General features: G+C 31.5%; 2 protein-coding genes across 4 annotated transcripts; both read left to right on the top strand.

Annotated features, from left to right (window-relative positions):
* Positions 1-893: 893 nt before the first annotated feature.
* Positions 894-6324, top strand: LOC107490065 (DEAD-box ATP-dependent RNA helicase 46). Of its 2 annotated transcripts, XM_016110832.3 has the most exons (10): positions 894-1081; positions 1778-1901; positions 1998-2124; positions 2525-2680; positions 2906-2974; positions 3468-3737; positions 3947-4297; positions 4415-4692; positions 4832-5284; positions 5441-6324. In XM_016110832.3, exons 2-10 carry the CDS (start codon positions 1801-1803, stop codon positions 5970-5972), a joined length of 2337 nt encoding a protein of 778 aa, XP_015966318.1. In that variant the 5' UTR covers positions 894-1081; positions 1778-1800; the 3' UTR covers positions 5973-6324. The 2 variants fall into 2 exon arrangements, with proteins under 2 accessions (XP_015966318.1, XP_015966317.1); XM_016110831.3 differs by having other exon boundaries at positions 1778-2124.
* Positions 6325-11095: 4771 nt separating this feature from the next.
* LOC107490013 (transcription factor MYB118-like) lies at positions 11096-14499 on the top strand. Of its 2 annotated transcripts, none has more exons than XM_052261281.1 (3): positions 11096-11369; positions 11848-11902; positions 13797-14499. In XM_052261281.1, the coding sequence occupies exons 1-3, from the start codon at positions 11137-11139 to the stop codon at positions 14214-14216; spliced, it is 708 nt and encodes a 235-aa protein (XP_052117241.1). In that variant the 5' UTR covers positions 11096-11136; the 3' UTR covers positions 14217-14499. The 2 variants fall into 2 exon arrangements, with proteins under 2 accessions (XP_052117241.1, XP_015966270.1); XM_016110784.3 differs by having other exon boundaries at positions 11776-11902.
* Positions 14500-15245: the final 746 nt, after the last annotated feature.

Raw genomic sequence — 15245 nt, 5'->3', positions numbered from 1 at the left:
CATCTATATCTTTTATAGATACAAATAGCAATTTATTCTTACTAGAATATGAAATAATCTTTCATTTATACTTTAACGTATGCGGACAAAAAATATCATCATATCATATTTCATCGTAAAACAAATGAGTACCCCAAAGAGAATGGATATTTTTCTATTGGTTGATGATGTACCAATAACTTTGTCCCTTTCAAGTTTACTTATTTCTTTCCTATTTTTCCATTTCAAAATGTACTAAAAAATTACAAAAACAAGATATAGAGATTGATGTAATTTATTGAACTTAATAAAATTCAGAAGATGTAATTTATTGATTTCTTTTAGTTAATGTGAACTTAGTTTATTAAAACTCTTCTAATTTTTCAATAAAAGAAAAGCCAACATACCAAGTCATAATTAGCAGTGAGATGGCCCAAACCAAACCCTATAGAACGCATAGCCAACTTGACAAAGTTACATTGTTGGTTGCTTTGATATTTTTCTTTTCTGGGAATTTTTATATTTTAAATTTTCTTGACACGTTATTGAATTACGAAAAAAAATAGAAAAAAGAAAGAAAAGAAACTATAACTGCTATATCCATCCACCACCGCTAACTTTTCGTCACACTGTCACACACACCAACACCACCACTACACGGAAAAAAAAGATCAAAACTTATTTTATTAGACTATTTTTTTATTAAATATTTTTATTTCATAATAATCAAATATATAGAAATACATTCATAATGATTTTTCTTACCACTAAAATTACAATTACAAATTTAAGGATGATTACTTCCATTTATTAAAATAACCTACATTTTAATTAACCTTTTTATATTTTTTATTTTTTAATAATTAATAATTAATATGCTTACGTGATTGTTATAAATAAGGGTCTCTCTTCCGTTCGCTGTTCCTTCTCTTATTTCCCGTCAGCTACTTCAACTTCCCCTTCTCCGGTGCGTGCCGTTGGGCCTCGTCGACCCGGAAAACCCGCAACCCGGACCCGAATCCGATTACATATTCGTACATACTGCATAGAAGTTGCACGCAGAATCTGAGGCTAGTTCTCGTTTACATCTATCTATACACAGGTACGCTTAAGATTCGCTTCCGATTTTTTTTATTTGTCAATTTTCGTTTTGATTTTTCACGCATTCCGAGCACCGTGTCGCGATTCGTCAGATCTGGATTCTGTGAAAATCAATAGAGTTTGCTTGTTGCGTGGTTAGGTTTTTGGTGCGTCGTTCACTGAATCTAGGGCTTATTATTGTTTTTTTTTCCCGGAAGTATGCTTTCTGAGTTTCCGCTGCTGCATGTGTCTATTTTAGGGTATTATTCAGCTTAATATTAGATGGATTGAATGTTGATAATTTTTTCAGCTTCTGAGCCCTTTTTTTTGGGAGTTTTTCTTTTTGGATGTGAAAATGGGTTTCTGTAAAAGAAATGTTGCGGGTTAGGGTTTGTCAATATGCTGGGGAATCTTTTGAGCTTGTATTCTTCAGCTTAGGTTGGGTGCGGTTTTTCCTTTGGTTGGTCTCTGGCAATTGGGTTGGTCATTTCTATGTTTGTGGACGAATTATGCTTGCTTGGTTTTGGTGATAATGGACTTGGAGTAATTCTTTGTATTAAAATGTGTTGATTTGACTGGTGACTGAAATTTTATTTCTGTGCCGTTATCGTTGTAGTCAAACACGTCTCATGGGTTAAATTATACTTATTTACGACGTGCAAGTTTTAATTATTGCTGGATGGGATTTGATTGTAACTAATTTGGTTGGTTATGTTAGATTTACATTGCCGTTCCCTTGCAATGGCTGCCACAGCAACTGCCTCTTCAGTTGGTCCGCGGTATGCACCACCAGACCCTACTTTACCAAAACCATGGCGCGGTCTTGTGGATGGAAAGACTGGGTATCTTTATTTTTGGAATCCTGAAACTAATGTTACCCAATATGAGCGGCCTTCGAGCTCATCTGCCCCACCTAAGTATTCTTCTTCGGTGTCTAGTTCCTCTGTCCAGGTTCAACAGTCATCTCAAGGGCAGCAGCGTGGTCGCAGTCCTGAGTTGAGTGATAGGTATGATAGAAACAGTGGAGGTGGGTCAAACAATGAAGGTGGATTGCGCAACTACCAGGTTTATACCCTACTTTTATTTTCTTCTATTTTAAAACTTCTTGAACTTCTGCTGTTCTGGATGATGCAAGATTCTTGTGCACCGTCTGTGTCTTTTGGCAATTTGATACCTCAGATGACCCATGCCACTAAAGAATATATGCTAGTTTTGGTTTAAAAATGACTTATCCTGGTGTCCTCATGAATGATGAGTAGTTGGTCTCTCAGTTTGTATTGAACAATTGATTCTCTCCTTCACATGAAATAGATGCTAGAGATGTTTGGGAATTACATTTATGTAGGAAAATGAAGTTATCATTTTGCTATAGAGAAGGAAGGTAGCATTGGAAGAACAATTGTATGTTTTTTTCCTTCTAGTTTGTTTGGGGACTTAATTTACTTGATCTTTTGTTTCGTATTAGGAGTCGAAAGGTGGAAATTTTAGCTCTCATAATACTCCAAATGGGATGCATTCTGCTGGAAATGTTAGTTCCTCTATCAAAGGTCAAGGAGCACCAGATACTGGAGTTGGGTTATCTCCAGAGGCTTATCGGCGTCGGCATGAAATTACAGTTACTGTAAGTATATCATAGGCAAATAATGTCATATTACAATGTCATTATATGTTCATATTCTGTATATTTGCATTTGGCGTTGTCGCAACTAGAATATATACACTGGTGAAATAATTTTTTCCATTTGCCAGTGTTTGAGAAACAGTCTGGATAATCGAATGCTACCCTTGCTCTTAGGCTTGTGCCAATTACATGACTTTCTATGCTTTTCATTTTTTATATTCCTAGGGTGATGATGTTCCTCCACCACTTACGTCATTCGGTTCAAGTGGCCTTCCCTCTGAGATTCTTAGAGAGGTAAGACCATCCATTCTTTTCTTGTCTTTCCCAAATAATTGCCGCTAGGAGGATAAACAAGATCCCTTAGGTATCTGACCAAGTGTTTCCTTTGCAAAATTCCTGAAGCTTCAATTTCTAAGTTTCAGGCTCATGATAATTTTTTGCTATCTTTACTTTGTTGTCGTAGGTGCGATATTTGCTCCTGGGGAGGAGCTAATGTCGTACGCTGTGGTGCCCTCTTTTTGTGGGCTAGCATTTTATTTGGAGCGCCCTTTACGGTGGACCAAGTTTTTGCAAGGGCTTTCCGAATCATCCAAGTTCGTGGCTGGGACTGCCGTTGGTCATGATTCAGTCTGCCACTTGGTCTGTACGGAAGAAGAGGCCTCCTCCTGCGCTAGCTTGCATCAGCAAGCATTGGTGGCTTGCACATGGAGGATGATGCTTCTTCCGGCATTAACCACTCCTCTATAAGTCCCAAAGAAAACCAATCTCCTGGATTTTCCTTTTATAGGTACAAAATGCTGGGTTCTCTGCCCCAACTCCAATTCAGGCACAGTCGTGGCCTATTGCTCTTCAAAGTAGAGATATAGTTGCAATTGCTAAAACAGGTTCAGGGAAGACTCTGGGGTATTTAATTCCAGCATTTATTCATCTCAAGCGCACTGGTAATGATCCAAGAATGGGCCCCACAGCATTGGTACTATCACCAACAAGGGAACTGGCAACACAGATACAAGATGAAGCTGTGAAGTTTGGGAAATCGTCAAAAATTACTTGTGCAGTAAGTAACTATTCTTGTTAGGAACTTGTTAGTAATTAGTTAATGATCATCCTTACTATTTATTTTTTTATCTCTTCAATTCGATGTCTTGCTCGGCTTGATGGAAAATTACTTTTGTACTCACAAATGAAAATGTGAAACAAATATTGCTCAAAAGGGTTCTAATACTGTATGTATTTCTGTTTTTTCTCCCTTTTTTCCTTCTCTAGTGTTTGTATGGAGGAGCACCAAAGGGTCCTCAATTGAGGGATATTGATCGTGGAGCAGATATTGTGGTAGCCACTCCTGGCCGTTTGAATGATATTCTTGAGATGAGGAGAATTACTCTTAACCAGATTTCTTATCTAGTGCTGGACGAGGCAGACAGGATGCTGGACATGGGCTTTGAGCCTCAAATTAGAAAGATTGTAAATGAGGTGCCTGCTCGTAGGCAAACTCTTATGTATACTGCAACATGGCCTAAGGAGGTTAGGAAAATTGCAGCTGACCTGCTGGTCAATCCCGTTCAGGTGAACATCGGGAATGTAGATGAGCTTGTTGCTAACAAATCTATTACTCAGGTTTGACATCTACTGCAAGTCACTTTCCATCAAAATGCTATGTTTTGTTTAGTCAGTGTATTGATGCTAGGGGATTGGTAACAACTGTGATTAATACATCGTTTTGTGTTATTATAGCATGTTGAAGTATTGACCTACATGGAGAAACAGAGACGACTGGAAAATATTTTGCGGTCACAGGATCAAGGATCTAAAATAATTATTTTTTGTTCTACCAAGAAAATGTGTGATCAACTTGCTCGTAATCTTGCACGCCAGTTTGGAGCTGCTGCTATTCACGGGGATAAATCCCAGTCTGAGAGGGACCATGTCTTGAATCAATTTCGGACTGGGAGGTCTCCTGTCCTTGTTGCTACGGATGTTGCAGCTCGAGGATTGGACATTAAAGACATCAGGTTTTTCCTATTTTGATGACTAGTTTTCTTTTTTTATTATAGCACAAATATTTTCTGTTGGGAATCTGTTTACATAATATGAGCTTAAGACTTGGAAAGTGATAATCACATCTGAAAGTGGCTAATAAATGTTTTTTAGGGTGGTTGTCAACTATGACTTCCCTACAGGAGTGGAAGATTATGTTCATAGGATTGGGAGGACCGGGAGAGCTGGGGCCACTGGTTTGGCATACACTTTCTTTGGGGAGCAGGATGCTAAACATGCTACAGACCTCATCAAAGTCTTGGAAGGTGCAAACCAGCGAGTTCCTCCTGAACTTCGGGATATGTCAGGACGGGGTGGTGGGATGAATAGATCCAGACGATGGGGTTCTTCTGGTTCTGGCCGCGGGGGACGCGGTGACTCTGGATTTGGTGGAAGGAATAATGATTCTGGATACGGTGGAAGGGGTAGTGATTCTGGATACAGTGGAAGGGGTAGTAGTGATGCTGGATATGGTAGCAGAGTTGGCGACTCTAGTTATGGAGGAAAGGGTGGGTGGTCTGCTTCTGGCAGAGGTGGAGGTCGTGGGTCAGACTATGATTCACAGAGGTCAGTTTAGCTTTTTATTGTTATTTTGTTTGTTGCAAAAATTATTGATCCATTAAAGAGTTTGTGCAAGAGGATTTCAGTTCTGTAAAAGGATTCTTGATGTCATTCTAGATATTTATAAGTAATGGTTACAAATATGTTTTCTCTGTGGTGTAGGAATGATCGGGCTCGGAGTCCTGACAGGGGATCTAGTTGGAGTGATCGCTTCAAAAACCGTGATCGCAGTCGTAGCCGTAGCCGTAGCCCTGTCAGGGTCCCACCAAATTCCAATGTCAGCTTTCACAAAGCAATGATGGAACGTGGTGGAGGTGATAGTGATCGCAAGGGTTTTAATCGGGACCGAAGCCGCAGTCCTGCCCCCTACAGCAAGGACCGGGCTCCCACTGGTCGCGAACGTTCCCCCCCTTACAGTTTTCATCGCTCTGTTATGGGGCAAGGTCGATCATCCTCCCCATATCGACAGCAGCATGCAGAGGAAAAAGCATTAAGACGCAGTCCTAATCGAAGTTCACCATCCTCTCCTGGTGGTGGTAGATCGAACAATGGTACTCAAAAGGAGTGGGGAGGGTCTCATGGTGACGGGAAGTATGGTGGATCTTCCTATAATGGAGAAGAGGAGGAAGGCATGATACCTGATGAAGAAGGCATGATAGGTCAAGATGATGGTGTATATCAAAATGCAGACTAGAGGCTTTTCAGCTGTGGTTAACAATCTTACTTAAAGGTTATTTTGGTGTACTTTTGCATATGGAAAAGACAATGTTACTTGAACAAAGGGCAACCTAGGATTTGGTAGTGAAGTACATGGCAAGTGTATATTTTTGAGGGGCTGAATGGGAAAAAAGCCTTCAAGCCTGGAAATGGCATAGATGAACTTAGTAACGAATATTATTATGGTGTTTTGTTTAGTTGCAAGTAGTTAGCAGCATATATTTTGGTGAAAGCAAGCAGCGAACAAATGTGACGGTGACACACTGACACTTGTGCTTTTGAGTTGTAATTTGCCGTCTGCTAATGCGAGCTTTAGATTTTATTTACAAGACTTGCTATTTTTGTGTGTGTAATCTGTGAGTCGGTTTTAGAGAACACTGAACAGGTACTCATGATTAATTAATTAAATCCACTATTTGGATGGAGGAAAAAGAAAACTGCATCTTCCTCGTGTTTCTGTTTTCAATTTTCATCATCATTCAATATATTGTTGAACCGGGGTAACAGCCTTACTCTTTGATAATTAAAATTAGTCTTTATGCTTTCTTTCATAAGCCTAGGTTCGTTTTAGTGCCTCTTAAGTTATGTGCATCAATAATTTCAGTTCCTGAAATTTGAAAATGAACATTTTAGTCATATTATTTCCTAATTTGGTTTTCATAAATGTATTTTCTATTATAATTCGATTATACCTTGATTGAATCAATAAACTTTTAAATCAATTTTTTATTTGGTTAGGCTTTAACTTTTAGACTAACGCATTGTTTTTGTCTTCAACATTTGTGATAAATTTTAAAGTTGTTCTTTAACATCTAAATTGTCTTATTTAAGTTTTTAACGTTTTAAAATCATTTTAATGTTGTCCTATCGTTAGTGAAAAATTAACAGAATAAGTAAAGTATTGTTTTTGTCCCTAACGTTTGGGGTAAGTCCAAAAGTTGTCCCTAACGTTTCAATCGTCCTATTTAAGTCCCTAATGTTTCAAAATTGACTCAATGTTATCTTACCGTTAGGGATCCGTTAACAAAATTGACGGCAGGACAAAATTGACGAAAACATTAGGGACAAAAACGATACATAAAAATAAATTTGAATTTAATTTTATCTTTCAATAATATTAATTTTTTTTACCGTAAATAGTATTCAATTATTTCTTATTTATATCTAAATAAATTATACTTAATTACATTACTTTCATTTTAAATAAATTTATTTTTTTTATAATTTTAAAGAATTTTGATACATTAGAGACAAAAGGTATAATTGATATTTTATTGTATATATATTATTTTTTTCTTTTCTGCAAGTTTATATACTAGTCATTCTACAAACATTTCATGATAACTAAAAATCTTTAAGAGTAAAATTATAAAAAAAATTAATTTATTTAAAATGAAAGTAATATGATTAAGTGTAATTTATTTAGATGTGATTTAAAAATAATTGAATACTATGTATAGTAAAAAAATTAATATTATTAAAGGATAAAATTAAAATTTATTTCTATATATTATTTTTGTCTCCAACGTTTTTGTCCTATTTAAGTTCCTAACGTTTTAAAATTGTCTTAATTTTGTCCCGCCGTCAATTCTGATAATGGATCCCTAACGGTAGGACAACATTGAGTCAGTTTTAAAACGTTAGGGACTTAAATAGGACGATTGAAACGTTAGGGACAGCTTTAAGACTTACTCCAAACGTTGGGGACAAAAATGATACTTTACTCTAATAGAATTGATAGTGGGACAAAATTAAGATGAGACGATTTTAAAACATTAGAGATTTAAATATAACAAAAAAGAGAGTTAAAAACACAAAAGAACAAAAAAAAGAAGTTTTGGTAGAAAGAATACTTTATTACTCAAGTATTTCATTTACTTTTAATCGTACATTCCTAAAAAAATATCTGAAACCTCTAAAAAATTTTAACATCTAAAATTCAAGAAAAAGAAACACCCAATTTTTTTTTGTTTAATAGTTTGCTTTCATTTGTTTTTAATTGTACATTTCCAAAAAACATCCCCTCTAAAATTTAAACATATAAACTCCAAGTATAAGAAACATGCGAAAGTAGTAATACACCATTTTTACGCTCTTGTTAGTGATTTGTTAATAGAATTGATGGTAAGATAAATTAAGACGATTTTAAAAATTTAAGGGCTTAAATAGAAAGAAAATGTTGGGGATAAAAACGATATATTATTTTTAGAAAAATTAACAGATCAAGTAAACTGATAATAAATTTTAACAAAATGAATTGTATTACGAATTTAAGATTTTTACTCATACTTGTAGAATGACTATTATATAAACTTTCAAAAAGGAAAACAACAACATATACATATATGGTAAAGTATAGATTATATCTTTTTGTCTCTAATATATTCCAAACTTTTTTAATGTTTAATTTAATTAATCTTTATTTTTTACATTTTAATAAATTTTAATTTTTCTTCAATAATTTTAATTTTTTTGACGACAGATAATTATTTAATTTATTTATTAATTTTTCTCTTAATAAAAAATAAATGTACTTAGAATAAAAGTAATATGATTAAGAGTAATTTACTTAGATGTCTTTAAAAAATAAGTGAATACTTATCTATCGTAAAAAAATTGATATTATTGAAGGATAAAATTAAAATCTATTTTAAAATTAGGAATAAAATTTAAGTAAATTAAGCATTAAAAAATATCGATACATTAGAGATAAAAAGTATAATTTATACTTTATTATATATGTATTATGGTCTTGAAAGTTTATGTATTAGTTATTCTACAAATATTTCATGATGAGTAAAAATTTTTAAGAGTAAAATTAAAAGAGAATAAATTTATTTAGAATCAAAGTAACATGATTAAGTATAATTTATTTAGATGTGATTAAAAAAATAATTGAATAACTACATACCGTAAAAAATTGATAACATTGAAGGATAATACTAAATTTATTTGTAAGTTAAAAATAAAGTTTATTTAAATTAAACATTAAAGATATTCGATAGATTAGAGATAAAATGGTATAATTTATACTTTTATTATATAGGGTAAAGTACTAAATTGGTTCCCTATATTTAGGCGTAATCCTGTTTTGGTCCTTAAGGTTTAAAATGTTCTATTTGAATCAAAAAAAGTTTTATTTAGCTTCACTGTAGACCCACCTTGAGGTTAAAATTAAATAATTAACATAATGTCCTACATGATAGCACTACAAGAACAAGGTCGATAATCTGAAAAATAAGTACAAGTTCTAGATGTACAAATCAACTATAGATGCATCAATACATTTATTTATTATTTTTCTTAATTTAAATGAAATATTTTCTGTAGAACTAAAGAGAATGATAAATAAATGTATTGATGCATCCATGGTTGATTTTGTACCTCTGGGGATTGTACTTGTTCTCCAGATTATCGACCTTATTCTTGTACTGCTGTTATGTAGGACATTCCGTTAATTATTTAACTTTGACCTCACGGTGGGACTACATTAAAGCTAAATGAAACTTTTTTGGATTCAAATAAGACACTTTACACTTTAAGGACCAAAACAAGATTTCGCCCAAACATAGGAGACTAATTTAGTACTTTACCCTATTATATATGTATCAATGTATCATACTCATTTCTTTTTCATTTTCTGGAAATTTATCTACTAATAATCATTCTAGAAGTATTCTATGACGAATAAAAATCTTGAATTCGTAATGCAATTCATTCTACAGTTTATTTTAATTAATTTAATGTCATAGTGAATTCCTCCTATTTTTTATAAAGACGAAGAAACAAATTCGATTTTCTCTATTCTACTATTTACTACGGCGACAAAGAATCAAATTATCACTATATTTATTTCTTTTTCTACTTCTTCTTCCAAGTGCAGGATAACCCCAAGGAGTTGCGGGTTTTTTTCTACCAATCGGGGCCCTCCCTTCACCACCCCCATGGGGATGATCTACAGGGTTCATAACTACTCCTCTTACTACAGGACGCTTACCTAGCCAATATTTAGATCCGGCTCTACCCAAAGTTTTCTGGTTTACCCCAACATTCCCCACTTGTCCGACTGTTGTTAAAATTTACTTTTATTTTATTTGATTTGGTTATTCTTTTAAGAGTAATGTATCATTTTTGTCCCCAATATTTTCGTCCTATTTAAGTCAATATTTCAAAATTGTCTCAATTTTATCCTGTCATCAATTTTATTAACAGATCCATAACAACATGACAACATTGAAAAAAATTTTAAAATGTTAGAAATATAAATATGATAATTTAAATATTAAAAATAATTTTAGAACTTACCTCAAATATTAGAGACAAAAATAATATTATATTCTGACTTTTTAAGAAACTTTAAACTATTTCTCATTTTCTCATACCAATAGGCGAAATGTTTGTAGAAAATATGAAAAGATATGAAGAGAATCTATTTTAACGTCTAATATTGTTGTATATTATATAAATGCTCGTTTAATTAGGTGACTATTTACATAGTGATGTTTTTACATAAATGTAATATTTAAAAATTATTATATAATTTAATATGTTTGATTAAATTATTTAATATAATGTGTTTATATTTTAACTATTATTTTTATATAAAAAATATTTTTGTGAGTAGCTATTATTTAATTATTTTCAAAATTTATTGCTACATGTATACACATATTCTAATTAAAAGATAACGTGCAAACAAAAAATAAGTTATCAAATCAGTATTATTATTTAATTTATTTTTAATATATAATTTATATTTTAACTTATATTACATATAAGTTATTAATTTGAAAAGTGATTTTTAGTATATTATAATTAAGTAAAAATTCAGACGCATTTAATTTTATATGAAATTAATAGTTAAAAATTATTAAATAATTTAATAAATTTAATTAAATTATTATCTAATTATTTTCGATTATTAATTTTACATAAAATTAAATGTCCCTGAATTTCTACCATGTAATTATTAGACTTACTCTGTGCAATTAAAGTGGACTGTGCGTCAACAATTAAATCTGTTTGACACACAATATATTATAAGTGGCTTTCTCTGCATGGAGTCTAAACCATGCTTCTCATGAATCTGAGCTCAAAATAATAAAAAAAATCCTTTGCAAAAAGGCAACTACAACAGCAGCATGAATGTGGCAAACGGAGATAGAGTGGTGATATGGGACTTTTCTAACAAAACAGTGACTACAACAACAACTACTCATCATGCTGCTCCGCTGCTGGTTACAGAGAAGGATCCAAGGGCTAATGCCAATGCTCGTCCCCGCCGCCGCAACCACATTCGTAGCCAAAGGGCTAATGCTAATGCGCCTCCCACTGGCAACCACATTCATGGTCAATGGACACCGGATCAGGACATGTATGTAACAACTTTTACACAGGTTTTTCGTGTTTTTGCATGTTCTCGCTCTCTTTCTTCCTTCATTTTTGGTTTTCTTTTCTCATTAAATTCTTTTCTGATTATAATTGATTCCTTATTGACTTCTTGCAAGTCATTATTATTGAGGAAAAAACCTACAGAATCAACTATAACAAAAGCCAATTCAGTTAACTCTTTTATTTTTTATTTTGAAATTCTAGAAATAAGAGTAGTGGAATTTTACTAGCGTATTTTTTAATTAGTTAGCTATAATAGCTATACCTTAAGTTGGTTTTTTAGCGAAATTCTTATTAAAAATGTTTCTTTTTTTTACCACTCTTAAAAAAAGGGGTCTTATTAATTAGTTTCAGTTGAGGAAAATTTAATTTTAGTTTATTGTTTATAGGACTCTGGAAGCATTAGTGAATGAGAATAAGCTGAAGAAATGGTCACAAATTGCAAAATTACTTGGTGGCAGGAATGGGAAGCAGTGTAGAGAGAGATGGCACAACCATCTCCAGCCAAATCTTAAGGTTTTTATTCCTTTTTCACTGCTTCATTTTCTTCATCTTTTATTTTTGATAAACACATGGATCCTTTTTCTTTTCGAAGCTATACTTCGTAATTTTTTATGGTGGTAAATAATAAATTGAGTGAATACCTAATTCGACTCCCCTGAAAATTATTTCAAAAGGACTATGAGACCTTGATAAAAAAAAAATATCCAACCCGATTCTTTATTTTTTTTGGACTGATTAGTCCCTGTATAAAAAAATAACATTGACTTTTTTTGGCACATAAGCTAATCATTCCCATAAAAATAAAATCCAGAAACTCTGTTGAATATTTTTTTTGTCAAGAATCTCGTTGTTTTTCGACATAATTATCAACGCCGTTTAGGATTTTTTCTCTAATAAATTTGATGACTCATAAATGTCATTTATTTCGTTTGAATGCAAACTTTTACATTACTTGAGCTTCTATATTTTGTTATCTCCTTCACTTCCTAAATTTGGATAATGGTAGTATAATTAGTTAATTACAAAAGATGGTGCATTCTTACCACATTTTTCTTTTAGGTAAAAGGTTATTTTAGTTTTGAGTAAACAATTTTAATATTTGAAATATTTTATTTTTGTCTAAAAATATTTTAAATAAATTTAATGTTGTTAGACTTTTTTTAAAAAATTAAATAAGATAAAATATCATATTTACTTATTTATGTATTCTTTTTTAAGATATTCACACTTTTGAATTTTAATTTGTTTGCTATCGCTATATGGTATATGAAAATTATTTATATCCATCTTGTTTATGCGACTAATGTGATAATATATTACATTTTTCTGGTTTGCAAACAAGATAGTTACGACTATATTTAGTGTTGAATGTAAACAAGATAGCAAACAAAATAAAAAAAGTGTAAATATCTCTAAAAATGCAAATAAATTAATATGATAGTTATTTTAAAATTTTAATGTTGTTTCACCATTTAAGTATGGGTAAAATATTAAATGATAAAAATGTTATTAATTAAATAATTTATTTCTTAATATGTGTGAATATTTTAATATTGTGATTTAGAAATATAAAAAAAAAGTTATTAATATTTGTGTGATAAAAGATATTAAGATTTACTTGATGAATAAGTAAGTTGACAATGAAGAGGCCAAAATAAAAATAGATGAGTTAACAATACTTGATTAATCAATTACGTTATCATTATGTGTGCATGCGTGTGTGTGCGAAAAAATAGTTTAGTATCAGGATGATAAAAAGTAAATAGTCTCGGATTGTGGAACAAGGGAGTATCTCACACAGCACTAATAAATTCCATTGATCAATATACAAGCGTACGTTTCATGCTTGTTTGGATGTGAATCAAGTTTTAATAAATTTAAATTCCACTTTTTCTAAATTTCTAAATTACACACGCACAAAGAATTTTTTTAAAATATTTTAGGACAAAAACACAATAGGTTTTTATTTACAATTTAGATGTTGAAATAATGTTATTATTTTATGATAATTTATTATACTTCATTTTCTTGTCTATCACTTTATTTAATTTGAATATCAATAATTAAAAAAATTAAATTAAGAGTAATTTTAATGCAACATTATTAAACAATACTTAATAATGAAGAGAGAAAATAGTGAAACAATTTCAGTATTGTTATTGATTAAGAATATAAGTATTCATTCAACTTGTGACAGATAAAAGAAATGATTAGAGAAATATATAAGATATATTTTTTCATGGATTGTACATGAAAAAGTCTTTAAATAAAATATGATAAAATCTTTATAGAAATTTCATATTATTTTAGGTTTTTATTATTTTTTTATGTATGTGAAGATGAATAAATTTTTGTTTGTTTGTTTATAAGATCTATTTTTCTCCTAACATTAACCTCACAAATTTAGAAAGGGCCATGGACTTGGAAAGAAGACATGATTCTGATCAAAGCCCACAAGGAAGCTGGTGGAAACAAATGGGCTGAGATTTCAAAGAGATTGCCAGGTAGGACTGATAACTCCATCAAGAATCGTTGGAATACAATTAAGAGGAGTAGGCCCACAAAAAAGTACAAGTTCATTAAGCCCAATAACAACAATAATTTTGATGGGTCAAAAATGCTCAAAGCCTATATCGATGCAGTGGCTGCAGCCCAAGCAGAAGTAGCAACTTTATCAAAGTCAAAGTCAAAGAATGATTCCAACAAGAATAAGGGCAAGGCCAGGGTTAAAATTGATCTCAATTCTATTCCCTTGGAGTTTCCAAATGATGACGTCATCAACATTCATGGAAGTGATGTTGGTGGTGAATATGGCAACTGGGTTTAGGGTTGTGCGGTGAATGGTTGTAGGATAAGAGCTGGTGGATAAGCTCATAAGGCTATTTTACATTCGATTTTTTAAAAATTTGAAAAGTTGGATTTATGGATTGAGTGTTCTATTTATGAATTTGAGTTTGTTTTGTTAAGGTATTGTCAAACTTTAGTTTTATTATTTTTTGGTGTTATTAATGTTGTGATTTGTGAAGAATGTTTTCATTTGAAAATGGATCGATTTTCAAATTTAAACGAGGCTCTTGAATGATGCTTTTGTTGCTAGCGGAGTTGGATTATGCAGAAATAATAAGCAGGAAGTGAATAAAAAGCGTTAACATTTCTTCCCAAACTTAAAACTCAGATCCTTTTTATAAGCAAAGTTATTTGTAAACAAATTACAAGAGAATAGCAAAAGCAAACAATTAGCATGATATAGTCTACAAACAGGGATGATAAAAAAATTTGCATATATCAGCAGAGATTAATTTTAACGTAGAAGTTAACGAAAATCTGTAAAATTTTTATGGAGACAGAACCTGTTTCCGTAAGTTAATAGGGATGGAGCGGAAATTGTGATATCTGTCTTATGGAAATCTGCAAAATTTTTATAAAAGAAATTTATTTAAATGTCCTTGTATATAAGTTATATAAATAATTTTAATTTATTTTATTTTAACTATGTCAAAAAAATTTATGTATATATTATTATGTTAAATTTGTGTTTGATTTAATATATTTAGCTGAATTATATTAATTTTATTATGGATGTGTTAATTTTTTTAAAAAAATTAAAATTTAATATCCATAGATATATATATAGGTATCTACCTTTTTTACATAAAAAAATAAATTTGGATAAAACAGAAATGAAAAGTATTTTACTAAATGGAGATGGAGGAACACAAACTCATAGAAACTCATTGTCATTTCTATCCACAAAAATTATGGTGATGTCACTATTGCACGAATAAAAAATTGTGTATTAGTTCTAAATATATTTTTTGTTCTTAAAATTTATTAAAAGTTAAAATATCTCTAAGAT

This window comes from Arachis duranensis, chromosome 5 (genome assembly GCF_000817695.3).
Source record: "Arachis duranensis cultivar V14167 chromosome 5, aradu.V14167.gnm2.J7QH, whole genome shotgun sequence".
NCBI lineage: Eukaryota > Viridiplantae > Streptophyta > Magnoliopsida > Fabales > Fabaceae > Arachis > Arachis duranensis.
Note: the sequence above shows the minus strand (reverse complement) of the source record. Positions and strands in the feature narration are given on the sequence as shown.